The 13,922-nt window shown below is 33.2% G+C and overlaps 1 protein-coding gene across 1 annotated transcript in view; it reads right to left on the reverse strand.

Moving 5' to 3' along the window:
* Window positions 1-236: 236 nt before the first annotated feature.
* Window positions 237-13,922, reverse strand: part of ntsr1 (neurotensin receptor 1 (high affinity)) — an 87,539-nt gene continuing 73,853 nt past the window's right edge. The window contains exon 4 of the mRNA XM_056449991.1: window positions 237-1,363. Within this exon, the coding sequence (XP_056305966.1) occupies window positions 1,114-1,363 (250 nt within the window). The 3' untranslated portion in view covers window positions 237-1,113. The remainder of the gene's footprint in view (window positions 1,364-13,922) is intronic.

A 13,922-nucleotide genomic window follows, 5' to 3' on the forward strand; every position in this document is an offset into this window, starting at 1 on the left:
GAGGTGTAAAGATTGAGTGTTTCTCTTCTGCATTTGAAAATACATTAAACCTTCCCCTAAACCTAACCGATAGTGATAACATAAGGATTTGGCTGGCTTCTGCAAGTCTTTAAACTCTTTTATGATGACTCATGCCTCACGGAAATCCTATCCAAGCAGTCAAATATGTGCAATTCTGTAGCAGATGAGCTACCAACCAATATTATAAGCTAAAATAAACATATAATAATAAACAGGACAGAAATATTTGTAGGCAATAGTATTTTGAGGTCATAACATAGTATTGTGCAAGCAACATGAAGTGTATCTATCATAATCTTACCCCATAAGTTCTGTGAAGAGAAAAGAGGCACTTTTCCCTCAAATGAATGTTAATGCTATCTGAGGACTCTCTTTTCTCTCTCTGCAAACTGCAGAACATGGCAGTGTTTAAATGTAGCTGCTTTAGATTGAATGAATCAGTTATGCTCGTCATCCCGTAGAGCATTTTTCCCCATTTGCACACAAGAGCGCTTTTTTGTGTGTAGACTGTTGCTAAGGCGATGGAATAGCGACAATTTCTCTGCGCATTGTGAGCAAGAGTCACTTCTTTGACAACATAGCAACCTCTGCTTTGAAAGTCCCTGGTGTGCGCCATTGAATGAAATAAAATCATAAAAGAGAACGTCCTTGTGTTCACAGTCATTCCACTCTTAGCAAATTACATAAGCTGGATATAAAGATTCTGTGTACACAACAGCAACTGTCTGAAGTCTTTTTGCTTTTCCCCCTCAATTATTTTTTTCTCTTTTCACTCTTTTAGCTGTACAGCATTATTATATTTAGTTTTTTTGAATGTGAAATGATGGATTTACATTTTTTTGTACTTACATTCTTTCTGTACATTGTACATAGATTTCTGTGCATATTCTGTGCTACATTTCCTCTCATAAATACCTAAGTGCCTCTGGTGTCAACTCTGCAATGCTTAATAGCTCAGTATGTTGATTCAGTAGCACAAACATAAAAAACAAATCTTGTAATAATAACTCAATATGAAAGCATGCTTCGCCTCATCGGTCTCTCCTTGGTTGGGTGAAATCGTGGAATGGAATGACTGAATCTTGACAGCGTTCAGTAAATGGTTTCTTTGATGACATTGGTGGAGAAGGTCTGGTTGCTGCAGATGCTGATAGAGTGTCTGGTAAGACCGCGCTTCTGCTTCTTATGGCGGCATGGCAGGATTAGGTAGCGAAGCGTGGAAAAAAAAATTTGCCTGTAGTTTGCTGAGACGAGGTTGTAGAGGATGGGGTTGATAGCCGAGCTGACATAGAAGAGCACATTGGTGACCATGTAGAAGTAGTGGTAGAAATCATAGAGAGCACTGTTGAAGAGAAAAAAGACATTTGACAGATAAATTTTTTGGTGCAGATTTGAACTCTAAATCATCCTAGAGACCACTTTTAAACAAAATAATGAATTTATTTTTTAAATAATTTCCTTAATCTGATCAGTTCAAGACTTGGCTACGTTTTGTAAGTTTTCTATCTAAACGCACACAAAAAATAGGACTCGATTCAACAAATTCAAAAATGGCTTAATTTGTCCTTTGTAGGAAATGAATAGGAAATACCAAAAATCTAAGCTTTTTTATTTTCCCAATAGACATAAATAAAACCAACAGATTAGATCAAACATACCCTCTAATGAAAGACTGAGCCTATACAGCATGCTCAAGTGTCAAACACACACATGTACATACACCCCCAAAGAGCTATATGCAGTCAAATAGAGGCATTGTAATTTCTAAACATTTAAGCATGTAAACATGATCTTTCATATGTCTGGTTTGGTTGCTTTGATATATTCAGGGTCTATTTACTGTCACCTTAATGATGTTCATCATCAAACCTATCTATTTAAACCTTTACATAAAGTAACAAAAACAAACATCCTGCTTCATGGCTTGTATGAGTATTTATTTGAACATTTCAGTTTGCTGTTCAGCTGTCATCAAGAAATTACAGTGTTCATCTCTACCTCTCTGTCAATTACTGCACACTTTATTGCAGGTAAAAGCTTTAAACTTGAAGCCTGTTTTTTTTTCTTCTAATGGCTGATGGTGACTCATTCTTAGTTTAAACCATATTTTTTTTTCTTTTTTTTTTCATATTTTTTAAACGTTCTTTTCTCCTGGTCTTGGTTTCCTCACAACTTTTAGAAATCCATGTTCATTATTTAATGTACATATAAAATATCCTTCTGCCTGTCTAATTTCAATAGATAGATAGATAGATAGATAGATAGATAGATAGATAGATAGATAGATAGATAGATAGATAGATAGATAGATAGATAGATAGATAGATAGATAGAGTACATGAGCAATATCACACGAGTAGCAGTATATCGGCTATGGTGGGAGACGTGCTTTGGCTCGAGGCTGCAGGCCGAGTGCCTGCCCCATAGCCATATTGCACTGCTATAAGTGTGATATTGCATTTATACAACAGTTTGACTGCATAATCGTATGTATAAAAAAGAAAATCAAACAAGGAGACTCTCAAAAACCCTTTTGACTGAGGAAATACTTTCTTCCGCCATTCATTCACATCTGCAGCTGACATCAGAACAGCAGAAACCATTACCAGTTCACAAACGTCACTTTAAAGCTAATATTTGGATGATTCTCCAGCGTTATGTCTAAAGTAATGACAACGCAGATTTTGCTGACATTTTAAGATTTTAAGGCTGAACGAAATGAAATGCCATCAATCTACAGAGATTTCCCAGTATTTCTCTTTTGCAATCAGGAGATCACAATAATTAACCCTGTAAAAACAGAGCAAAGCAAACACTACCAATTTCTGTGGTATAAATACAGCACTACAAAATACAACAGAGAGAGATCGACTCAAAATGTCACTAACCTGATTTATAATGATTTGTTTAGTTGTAGTATGAAATTTACACTGAGAGAATGCTGATTTTCTCCCCTAAGCACTTATTATGCGTTCTCTGTCGCCATCTTGTGGTGGAACGTCAACTGTCACTTTCTTTGGTTTGCTCAGACAGGCTGATGGCGACCGATGCACTGAATCCAATGTTCCAAAATTATAAATAATAAAAATACGGGTGAAAAGGATGTACTAGTGCTGTTATTTGCAGAATATTGCACGGCTGTCAGTCAATCAGATTCAAGAACCAGACAGAACTATTGTGTGTGCGTATGTGTATATGTATATGTATATGTATGTAATATACATTATATACATATTATAATATATATAAGGGCAGCATGATATTGGAAAAATTTAACAGTGCCGAATTTTTTTATTCTGCGATATGAATACAATTTCACTAGGGGAGTTGAATAACTGTTTGGAAATAATCTATAATTTTAGATTTACTGGGATGATTCTGTAGGGAGTGCATGAAATATAATAATCTATTAATAGTTAATAATCTTTTAATATATACAATATTTTATTCAAGTTACAAAATAAAAGCCATAAATTATGGAAATGAATCTATAATTTATGTACTATATTTTCACCACTGAAATAAATAATGTATCATGTCAGTAGGATACCTAAAAACTGAAGTAATGATGCTGAAAATTAAGTTTTTTTCCACCACAGAGATAAATTACATTTTTAAAAGTACATTAACACAGAAAACAAGAATACACTTTAAATTGTAATGTTTTTTACATAATCAAGCAGCAGACGGGTAGACGTCTAATACTCATTTCAAAGAGCATATATAAAGGATTCCACTGTATATTCATAAGTGAATATGTACCATAAAATGTTTATTTATATATAATTAGAAATCTTATTGTGTGTGAGTTTTATACACTACATGATATTCGATTTGTTTTGCAGGGTGAGAGTATACTTTTCTTAGAGTGCCTGACAGATAAAAAGAGAGGATTTTGCAGAGGGAGTTTAGTGTGTGTTTGTGTGTGTGTGGGTAATATTGGTGTGAAATGCTTAAAATGAAGGCCCCGGTGCAATCTCACCAGCAATCATATATCCCCTGGGTTCCTGTCTTGTCATCGCCCACAAAAAGGAAATTGGGTTTTGACTACACGAGGCAGACGTCATATTCATAATCCATTATCCCAGTGATATTTGATCACATCAGGATTATGATATGTAGCATTTCCACAGACAAACCACTATGAATTTCTTTCAACTCAGCATGGGTATTGACATTTAGTGCCAGAATCCATGCAATTTCTGGCAGTCTAGTTATTCCATGCAAATGGAAATTGTAGTATCCTGGAAATTTCTATGGGGCCTGATAAAAATCTGTGCAGTAAGAGAAATTACATGTATTTATTATAATATATAATTGGGTAAATATGTGAACCTTGATAGTTTAAAGGGATAATTCACCCCAAAATTAAAAATCCGTCATAATTTACTCACTATCTACTTGTTTCAAACCTGTTTGAGTTTCCTTTCTCAGTTAAAAAAGTTAAAATCTGGCAACCATTGATTCCATAGTATTTAAAATAAAACAAAAGCAACTCATAAACTTTAAGAACCATTAAAATGTAAGTAAATGATGAACACATTTGATTTTTTGGATGAACTATCCCTTTAAGTGCAAAAGAGAAGTTTTTAATACTCATGATGTGTGTACTCATTTTTAAAGTTTAAAATATGTACATATTCACATTCATAATGACTAAGAACTCCAATGTCACAAATGGACCATAATATGAAAACCGAACAGCTGTATTGTTTATTGTTTTTGTATTGTTATTGTTTTTGAGTGTCTGAGGCACAAGCTGTAAATGCTCCATCAATTTTTGAAAAAGGTGAGGCGAGCAGCAGCAGCTCATTTGCCCTTAAAGAGCATGTTTTTACTTCCACTTAAAAATAGGCATTTATAGCATATGTGGGCTATTTTGTGCTAAAACCTGGGATCTATGTATAAAGGGGCACAATCTATCCCCGTTAAATGTATAGATCACCCATAAATAAATCATCATCATTCTTCATCATCTGAATTAATCATTGGACTTTCAGCAGTAAAAATTAAACTACACTGAACTAAACTAAACTTCAAGTCTGAAAACTGAACTGACACAGTGTCAAACTTCTATGTTAAGCCACAATCTTGTAAAATTGCTATAGAAATAAAGATGATTTTTTTCTGTTGAACACAAAATAGTATATTTTGAAGAATGCTGGAAAGCAGCAGGCATTGACTGACATATTTTGTTTTTGTTTGTACAATAAAAGTCAATAGCTGTTGGTTTTCCACATTCTTCAGAAAATCTGAAATTCTGTTCAATGGAAGAAATTAATTCATACAAGTTTTAAATTTGCATGGAATAATTTACAAACAAGGTTGCAGTTTAAAGAACTGATTTCATTAAATGCTTTTAAAAAGAGTATAACTGATTTAGAAATTGAAACACAGGCTTGTAGATGTTTTGAATAGTTTGTTTGTCAGTGTGTGATTCAATGTGTGTTAACTGTCAATTGTTTTTTGTTTGTTGTTTGCTAGACCCATGTGACATGTATGCTGCCCAATCTTGGCTCTTGTAAAAGAGATTTTTAATCTCAATGTGTATTTTCTTATAAAGGTTATGATAATAATAATAATAATAATAATAATAATAATAATAATAATAATAATAATAATAATAATAATAATAATATAGCTGCAAGCAGCCAAGCACAGCAAGAATGAGCAAAGCATGCAAGAGCCAGAATGAGCAAAGCAGTCCGGAGGCCAAAAACGGTGGCGGAGTTACAAATTTAATGTGTTGTCATCAGTGTTAGGTGACAATGAAGAACCTAAAGTTGGATATCAATATATTTAAGCATTGCAGAGAGACAGCCTCAGATGCAGTTTGACATTATACCAGCATATTTGTCGATTTGTCGATGCTGTAATCAAAAACCGTTTTGCCTATTGACATGAATTTAAAGACACTTAGTCATCATGGTCTGACAATGATCCATGTTAAATTTACTGATAATTCGGTATACGGTCTAGCTGGAGTTTGCAAAATAGTTTTTTTTTTTTAAACAAAATCAATATGTCGGACAGGAAGTTTAGACAAATATGGCATATTTGGTATCAATGTTCTCATCATGACCCATGGAATAAGTTGAGATCTTTTTTTATGTCAAAAAACTTATGCAGACTAATGTTATTAGCAAATTTATGAATCATTATTGATGGTTAGTAAACGGTTTATAACTCGTGACCACTAGGTGGCACTGTTACCTTTTTTTGAACAAAATCAATATTTTGAACAAAATTTGGTGAAAAAAAAAAACGGTCTAGAAGGAGTTTGAAAAAATAGGTTTTCAAACAAAAACAAAATGGTGGACAGAAAGTTGAGTTCATTTTGGCATTTTTGGTATCAATGGACTGGGCATGATCCAGGGAATATAACAAGACACATGTCATGTCAATAAGCAATGTTTAGAAAAAGTTATTAGCAACTTTTGGCTACAAGGTGGCACTGCTCCATAACTTTTTGAGTACCTTCAGGGCATGGTGTCGAAGATGCATACCATGTTTTGTAATGATACGTAAATACATTTGTGAAATATAGCATTTTTTGCCAAAAATCTAAATGGGCGAAGCCCAAAATGACTGACCTGGGAAAATTTAACATTATTCGACTCGGCATGCTCTGTTGGATGTGAAGAGACAGTTTTACGAGTTTTGGACGAAGGGCTGAGAAGATTTAAGCAAAAAGGGTATGACCACTAGGGGGCAGTGCACCGAAACGCTGCAGATAACCTCAGATCATGGTTGTCATAACACACACCAAGTTTGGTGTAATTTTGTCAATGCATTACAGAGATTTTCGCAAGTTCTACATTAGATTTGTTCGCAAGTTAAAGAAAAACAGTTGGTCAGATCAACTTGAATTCCATAACTTTTGGTCATCATGGTCTGTAGACCATGTGATTCAAATCGGATGAACATCGGTGAAAATCGGATAAACGGCCTGGGACAAGTTCAATCAAACAGGTTTTGCGAAAAATTCAAAATAGCGAAAAAATTTTCATGATGGAAAATGACGTCATAGGGTGCGTTTGAATTAATAAACATTAATAAACATAAATGTAACTTTAGACAAGTGGTGGCGCTAGAGAGTTTGAGTTAGACACTTCAGGTTTGCTGTGGTTCATGCTGACAATGCCCTCTATCATTGCGTCAAATTATACAACTTTCTTGTGTACGGTTATATGGGCTGCCATTCAAATCCGGCGGAAGAAGAAGCGGAAGAATAATAATAATAGGAACGCTAACAAAAGCAATAGGTACCTTGGCAGCTTTGCTGCTTGGCCCTTAATAATAATAATAATAATTAAAAAATCACTTGAGTGGAGGAAATTGTGAGGAAATTTTATTTTTTTGGGTGAAGTATCCTTTGAACATCTTTCCATTTATCTGCTAACAAAAAGCACTGCATATATTTGTGAAAGCAAACAGAGTGAAGAAAATAAAACAATTTGCATCACATGCATCTGTTTAGGAGACAAATAGACTAAACAATCAGCAAAAAAAAAAATTATAAAATAAATAAATAAATAAATAAATAAATAAATAAATAAATAAATAAATAAATAAATAAATAAATAAATAAATAAATATTAATTATGAGACTGACATAGAACTGTATCATAGCTCCCAATAATTTTTTTTCAATATGTTGGTAATTTCAAGACACTTGTTAAATGTACACAAATGTACACAAAAACAATGTCACTGTTGCTTTGAAAGTTACATGATCTTCATATAGTAATAATAATAATAAACACATGGAACAAATGTGAAACAAACCTGAAATACATAGCTTTACATAAAATATCTCAAGTAATATAGGGATTGCACTGTAAGGTTTTTAAAATATGAGCACTGTTCTTTCAGTTTGAAGACTTTTAGAGTATAAGTAATGTGTATAACAATTTTTATGCAGTATATCTATATCTATAGAGAAGCTTATTAGTTGGTCATCTGAGTTCTGATGTTCCCCCTAAGGCAACATTGAGCCCTGCACAAGAAAAACAGCACTTACATTAAGAAGATTCATTAATCTAACTCTTTATCCTCTGTGATTTTAATGAATGATTGATGAAGTGTTGTTTAGGAGTTCCTCCATGGGGATTTACTGTAGCTTAACTTGTCACATTGAAATACTGACATTTCCTGAATCTTCTCTAATACTTTTCTTATAAATGAAAACACATGAATGACCGATATTCATCCATATTCTCCATAATTGTAATTTAACATTGATCATGTTGATTCTTTTGACTACTACTTTCTTATAGTTCTTTCAGTAACTTTCCAACACACCTCTCCTTCATCTCTCCCAAACCTTAATGCTGCCTTCCAAAACATCTTCAGTTCCTTCACTTCTTATATGTTACCTTTTCATTTTCTTCTGCTTTACTAAAACATCAAATGTGCTAAGACATCAAGTACTGCCTCAGTTCACTGGCACATATTAAAGGACCTCCGCTGTAAAAAATGTAAGCCTTGCAATCAATACCACAGCAGGAATGTATGGATTCATCTCATACCTACTGTAGGTATGGACATACATTGCTATTGCTACAGCTTGTGTTTAGGTTTAGAGATTTTTAAACAAACACCTGACATTAAATATTGTTTATAAATTTTGACCTATAAATAGCATTACCATCTGTGATTGAAAATAACATTTGACAGTTTTCACTTAGAGGCACAGTTCACTCCAAATTAGAAATTTAATCTAATTTTACCCAGACTCAAGTGCTTCCGAACCTTTATGACAACAAATACAAAAGAAGATATTGTGAAGAATGTTGAAATGTGGTTTTAACAATTGCTGTATAAAAGCGAACAATTCTTTGGAAGCCAATAAGTACCAGTTTCAAGCATATTTTAAAATATGTTCTTTTGCATTCAACAATAAATAAATAAACATATTTGGAAAATATGTAATGTTAAAAAAAAAGTTGATGACAGAATTTAAAATTATGAGTGAATTAGCCTTTCAAGCAAAACTAAAACTCTGCTGCTAAAACTCCAGACCAAAACTACTTTAAAATTATCCAAAAAGATTCAGATTGGAACACCCTAGCAACCACATAGCAACACACAGAAAACACAGCATATACTGTAGCATCACACTAAAATTAAGAGTTACACTTTACTTAAAGTGGGTGTTCATAAGTTTGTGATACCTTTATATGATCCTGACATGACACTGTGAAAATGAATTTATAAGATTTTATTTCATTAAGTGTCATATTCTCTTTTAAATGCATTTAAAAGCAAAAATGATGTTTAAATGAAGTTGATTTATAAACTAATTTCGAGAGGATTATGTGCTTATGATTGCTTGCGGCTGGTTCTGCATTATCCAATTTATGATTCACCAATCAGATGATTCCTAAGCCACTATAAATACCCTAAGTTCCATATAACAGCCATCTTTGTTTTGAAGAGTCCTCCCTCCACCCCTACTCCTCCTTTCCTAGATGGGTGGCATGGTGACCCAGTGGTTAGCATTGTTACCTCACAGCAAGAATGTCACTGGTTCTAGATGGGTGGCACGGTGGCCCAGTGGTTAGCACTGTTGCCTCACAGCAAGAATGTCACTGGTTCTAGTCCTAACCAAGCCAGCCAATGTACACTTTCTCTCCGTACTCACATGTGTTTCCCCCGGGTTCCCCAGTTTCCTCCCACACTCCAAAAACATGCAACTTAAGTTAATAGGCTAATCCAAATTGGCACCACAGAAATGCTCCTAGTAAGTAGTTATCTCTTAAGAGCAACCACTATGTTTATTAGCTACTACAACAGGGGAGTTCTCGCGTTCTACCTGAGCTCAAACTCACCTCTCGCCTTGCAAATGGAAAGGAGCCCCGGGCTCGAAGATCTTATGAGCTCAGGGCTCTTTCCTGGGACAACATGTTAAACACGCTTTATAATCAATCACCAGCTAAGTGTGAACTCTTGAAAATGTCTTTATCACAACCTGAGATAAACAAATAGATCATATCCTGTCTTTATGATTGATATTTATTTGTTAGGATAAACCCCTTAAGATGTACCATCTCATTTTCAAGGAGGTCCCACAATTAATCACAATCACATAATAATAACAACCAGAAGACAAAAACAAAACAAATTACACAACATCCAAAAATAAATAAATAAATAAATAAATAAATAAAAAGAAACATTAACAAAAGGCAAAGTAGTATACATACATACATAGTACAAAAAGATCAGTGAATCAAATCAAAAGTACAGTCCAAAGTATAATATGACAGCTAGGTTTGCTTAATCACCTTAAATAATGCAATAGATCAAATTTTAGCTGGTAAATTACTAATCTATTAGACCCTTAAAAATAAAAGCTCTTTTACCAAAATAATTTTTAAAACATAAGTCTGAACAGAATGCCTTACACAACTTGAGATTACCATGATAACCTTGTCATAAATCTGTCATAAACATGATTGTCTTGAGGTCATTATAACTGTCATCAACATTTTTCTAATCACTTTCATTTCTCATTAAGTGTCATTACTCTGACAAATAAATTTATAACAGTGCCATTAATATCTAATGACAATTAATTCATTAATTGTCATAAAGACATTTTTATGACAAATTCAATTTGAACCACTGTAGCTGAGGTCAAGAAAAATATCAATGAAGCTGTTATAAAATTAATTACACAATTATGATTGTCTCATGATATAGCAAATTTATGACAAGCTTTGTTATCTTGGAAATGCTAAGTTGCCATAACAAAGACATTTCAAACAATGTCACCTCAGCATTTAAAATGGCACAATGACACTTAATCGTTGTTATTTAAGCATGAATAAAATATCAATCACATTCATGACATATGTCATGTCTTGATTATAAAGGTTTCATGACTTAATTTCCTATGAAAACACCTTCAAATAAAGTGTTACCCTACTTATATGTATGTTAGTCAGATTATTTTCTAAATCTAGCTGAAACTAATGCTTTTTTGATGGCATGCATTTTCTAGATGTTAGACTTCCACTTAAGTGACTTGTGCTTTGAATCATAAAAAATTCTCACGAACTTATCTGCATATGGTTGAAGTAGTTCACGCCTGACAACCGCAGCATAAATCTGTGTGCAGCCAGCTGCTGATTACAGTTTTTTACAATCGTTTTGCCACAAATTTCAGAACTCTGGTGTCAATTTTCAAAACTCTTCACAACCATTCCAAAATTCACAACCATTGCCAAAATTGCACATTTTTGCAAAACTCTTAACTCTTTATTCAAATGCTTGGATACAATACACACAAGTCAAAGATGCTTTGTTCATTGAAGTAAGATCTCCTTTTCAATATAACACAATTAAACATCAAACTGATCCCATTTCAAAATGCAACTCAAACATTACTTTTAAAATAAATGCGTATTTATTTACTTAACATGATGCTATTATCAACTGATCAAAAATACAAATAACTGTTGCATTACTCTTGATGCATAGAAACTGATGTACAATATTACATGTTTAGATGATGAACATTTGAGGATAAATCAAATGACATCAGACACCACAGAAGACGACCCAACTGGACTACATTATCTATAGAATTCAACTTTATTCATCCTCATTTCGTATTTATGGTTTCTTTGTTCCATGTACCACTTTTACAGACAATGTTTTCATATTTGAGATTACCGTACTGTATGTAAGAAAGCCCAATCAGACCAATGTCAGGCCTGGATTCACATCGACAGAAGGATCTTTCCAAGATTTTTGAGTAATGAAAACACCACTGTGATGTAGAGGAGAACCTGTGCCCAAATCTACAAGACCAGACTGATTGAAACACAGATCTCAAAATATAAATCTGATATATAGAAATATATGCAAATTACATATGTGACATAATAGTTCATATGAATTTTAAATATATAAAATATGTCATACATGTCAAAATATTGCCATTTTTTAAACTATTAGAATTACAATTATGTACATATATGTTACGTAAATATATTATCTTTTATGTTATATATTTTACCCCTACAAATATATTACCTATAATTTGTATAGGTGTCCATATGGCTGTATATAAACACACACACACGCACACACACACGCACACACACGCAAATTATTGACTATTATGAGATTTTATATACAATATGTGGAATCCAATTGTAATTTGCATATGTTGCCATATATCATGCCATATATCAGATATGGGGACATGCAGTGACAAAAACGTTACATTAAACCTACATTATGATGGAATAAATAAAACTACTGCAGTGTATCCACTGTCTGTACTGTTCCCTCTACACTTATGTATAAACCATAATGAAACCTGTATCATACATTTTAAACAGCAATATTTAATGATTGTTAAAGATTGTTTATTGAAACGATGTGCATCTTGTGTGCTGGTGATCTAAAGTTGTGTTGCTGTAGTATTTGTATGATGAAAGGATCAAGTGAATCGATGATCCTGTAAATGCAAGACTTCTTTAAGAAAATAAACGCAGAATGCAGAGTTTTGAACACTGGAGAGCCTGTGTTAGAAGTAGTGACTGTTTAGAGTTTTGTGTCTAGAGTTTTGAAAATTGACATCAGGGTTCTGAAATTTGGGGCAAAACAATTGAAAAAACTGTAAAATCACGTGTACAAGCTGACCTTTTCGAATTAGCTCACACCTTGTTTGTAGTTCTGCTCTGTATAAATTATAAGACGAACATATGGCACATATTTATTGATCCATCTCTAAATCACAGAAGGACTCCCAGAAATCCCTTCCACCACCAGATGCATCATGATTTATATGCAGTGCTGCTGGTGGGCGCTGTTCAGAACAAAGCATTGATTTGTCGAGCTACAGTGTATGAAAGTAGTTATAGATTTTGCTTTGTGACATTCTATGTTATTATATATTGTAAGCTCTTTTATAAGTTATTTATTGGAAGCTTCCGGACTTCAGCAACTCTACATCTATGTACATGCACAACTTGCTAACAGCCAATTGTCACTGGTGGGTGATTTGTGGTTTAAAGAGTTTACAAAATTCCAAATAAAGAGTTCAGAAGAAAAACTTTATTGTAAAATGTCATATTTGCTTCTAAAATGAGCATTTTTCTAAGACTCCTGTGTGTAGGTTTAGTGATTGTACTTTTATAGTGAGGGATAAGGTATTTTCATTACCTTTAAAGGGAAATGACTGAGCATAAACATAGGAGGCTCATTTATTTTTTGAGTTTATATAGAATTTTACTATATTATACTGTAAAAGTTGGTAAAATCTAAATATGGAAGAAGACTGTTTAGTTCCATTCATTCAATTTCTTTTCAGCTTAGTCCCTTTATTAATCCAGGGTCGCCACTGCGGAATGAACCGCCAACTTATCCAGCACATGTTTTACGCAGCGGATGCCCTTCCAGCCGCAACCCATCTCTGGGAAAGACTGTTTAGTTTATTGAAAGAAATTAAATTAATAGTAGAAATTAAATTAATAGTAGTGTAAATGTTTGTTTAGTTTTTTTGGTAGTGTTTGTGTGTCTATTCTATGTTTACATTTTATTTATTTGTATTATTAGTTTGTATTATTATCTCATTGATTTGATTATTATGTGTGCTCTGTTCTGTAAATGTAGATGAAAGTTCCTAATCAAATTTTGCATTATTGTATTTGTGTTATAATGCAATAAAAAAAAAACATAGGAGGCTGAGAAAAAAGCTTAGTTTAGGAGAATTTAAGACAGCATTTAGAGGTTTTCTAATACTGCATTGTAAACATGTAATGTGATGCACAGCACTGTGATCTTTTGACATAAGCAGCTCATGATAAAGAGTTCACAAAGTAAATGACCAGCACAAATGTCGATTTGAAAATGCAACATGTGATAAATAAATGTTTTCCCAA

The sequence above is a fragment of the Danio aesculapii genome, chromosome 23 (genome assembly GCF_903798145.1).
Source record: "Danio aesculapii chromosome 23, fDanAes4.1, whole genome shotgun sequence".
Classification (NCBI taxonomy): domain Eukaryota; kingdom Metazoa; phylum Chordata; class Actinopteri; order Cypriniformes; family Danionidae; genus Danio; species Danio aesculapii.